The 2169-nt window shown below is 55.5% G+C and overlaps 1 protein-coding gene across 1 annotated transcript; it reads right to left on the bottom strand.

Moving 5' to 3' along the window:
* Positions 1-288: 288 nt before the first annotated feature.
* On the bottom strand, positions 289-1902 carry VTN77DRAFT_8880 (uncharacterized protein; the record flags this gene model as incomplete). The annotated part of the gene is made up of 4 exons (XM_069425426.1): positions 289-293; positions 357-554; positions 608-1814; positions 1867-1902. The coding sequence occupies 4 exons, from the start codon at positions 1900-1902 to the stop codon at positions 289-291; spliced, it is 1446 nt and encodes a 481-aa protein (XP_069280757.1).
* Between the last annotated feature and the right edge of the window lie 267 nt (positions 1903-2169).

Genomic DNA, 2169 nt, shown 5'->3' with positions numbered 1-2169 from the left:
GGTGGTGGTATTAATATTAATTAATGCTCATGGTATTTACTGGATTGCACCTATCTTACTAACATGTATACATATCATCTAAAATCCTAACCATAGGTTGAAAAAAAAAGGCATAGCATTGCTCATTTCTTGCTTCTATTCTATTCTATTCCAGCTCTAGTCCTGGGAAACCAGGTCAACATGACGTGACATAACTGACATGATGTGAGATATCTCTCTATCTCTTTTCAATCCTTCCATTTCATTGATAATCAATATCAAGATCAAGATCCCTGCTCGGTGAAACATTCACACTAAACAAACAAGTTAGTTGGAGAAACTCACGACACGTTTATGTCTTATGTATGCTGACTCACTTTTAATCGCAATACTCTTCATCTCCAGGTACTCTCGTAGGCCCTCCTCCCCTGACTCCCGTCCGTATCCGCTTTGCTTCACTCCACCAAACGGCAGCTGTGGGTAGATCTGGTAGACCATGTTGATTCCGACGACGCCGGACTCGAGTTTCTTGCTCACACGGAGTGCACGGGCGATGTCTTTGGTGTAGACGGCGGCTGAAGGCACAGGTTAGTTGACAGTCTCGGTGTGACAGGAAGAGAATGCATACCCCCCAGTCCGTACGACGTATCATTGGCCAGCTCGACAGCCTCCTCCTCCGTCTTGAACGTCTTCACCACCAGCACTGGCCCAAAGATCTCATCCGTGTACAGCTTGCTGCTCAACGGCGGGTCCACGATCAGGGTCGGCTCGACGAAGAACCCCTTGTCCCTGCCGCGGTTCCCGCCCACGGCGATGTTCAGGTTCTCCTTCCTGCCCTCGGCGATGAAGCCCATGACGCGGTCGAACTGTGCCCGGTCCACTAGCGGTCCTAGAAAGGTCTTCTGGTCGAGCGGGTCGCCTAGCGTGTGGGCAAAGGTCTGGAAACGGGTCTTGAGGCCCTCGATAAACGCCGGCGCGATAGTCTCCTGCACGAACACGCGCGAGAGGGCCGCGCAGACTTGCCCCGAATTGATCAGGAAGCTCTGCGAGTTCGCCGTCAGCGCATTTTCCAGGTCCGCGTCCTCGAAGATCAGCGAGGCCGACTTCCCGCCTAGCTCCAGCGACACTCGCTTCAGATTCGACTTGGTCGCCGCCTCTTGCACTTTCCGGCCGACCAGCACGCTGCCCGTGAAGGCAATCTTGGCGATCTTCATGTGCGATGCCAGCAGCTGCCCCGTCGAGCCGCCCCCGGAGACGAAGTTGATGACGCCTGGGGGGAAGCCGGCCTCGACGACGAGCTCGCCCAGCGCCAGTACCCCCAGCGGACTCTTCTCAGAGGACTTGAAGATGAACGTGTTGCCGGCCGCGATGGCAGGGGCGATCTTCCAGCCGACATAGACGAAGGTGAAGTTCCAGGCGGCGATGCCGGCGCAGACGCCCAGCGGACCGTACTGGACGATCTTGTAGACGCCGTCCTGGTCTTCGGGGAATACCTGGCCGGGGATCTTGTCCGCGTAGCCGGCGTAGTAGCGGAAAAAGGCGGACGCGGCGCTCACTCCCATCCTGGCGAGGAAGATCGGCTGGCCCATGGCGACGCTCTCGAGCTGGGCGAGACGCTCCGTGTTGGCGTCGATCAGGTCGGCCAGTTTCAGCATGAGTTCGGCTCGCTTGGACGCCGAGTAGGTGCTCCACGGGCCGGTCTTGAAAGCTGCTGTAGCTGCGTCGACGGCGGCGTCAACATCCTCTGGACCTGCGGCCTGGACGCCCTTCACGACGAGGGACTCATCGGCGGGGTTGTAGATGTCGAAGCTCTCGCCGGATTTGGACGAGACGAACTGCAGCAGTTAGTAGACAAACAGAGATTGTTCACGAATTGAAAATGCGGACCTCGTTGTTGATGAAAAGCTTGGTCTGATACGACATGTCGTGATGCTGTCTGTCAGATAATCGACTGATTATGAGCTTGTTGTCAGGGTAAACGACTGGCGGGGTAAGCGGGAAAGATAAAAGAGGACTCGATGAGTGATAAGAACCAGCAGCCACGTCAGCTGCTGTCTGCAGCAAGCTCCTCGCAGTTCATCCCTGCAGGTGTCGTCGACAAGTCATGTAGCTAGCTAATAGGGCATGTACGAAGTAACCCTGCAAGGTATCATTCGATCTGCCGGTCTGTCTCCTTCCGACTCGATCTCA

Source organism: Rasamsonia byssochlamydoides, assembly GCF_041956645.1.
Source record: "Rasamsonia byssochlamydoides strain NRRL 3658 unplaced genomic scaffold VTN77scaffold_8, whole genome shotgun sequence".
In the NCBI taxonomy this organism is placed as follows: domain Eukaryota; kingdom Fungi; phylum Ascomycota; class Eurotiomycetes; order Eurotiales; family Trichocomaceae; genus Rasamsonia; species Rasamsonia byssochlamydoides.
Note: the sequence above shows the minus strand (reverse complement) of the source record. Positions and strands in the feature narration are given on the sequence as shown.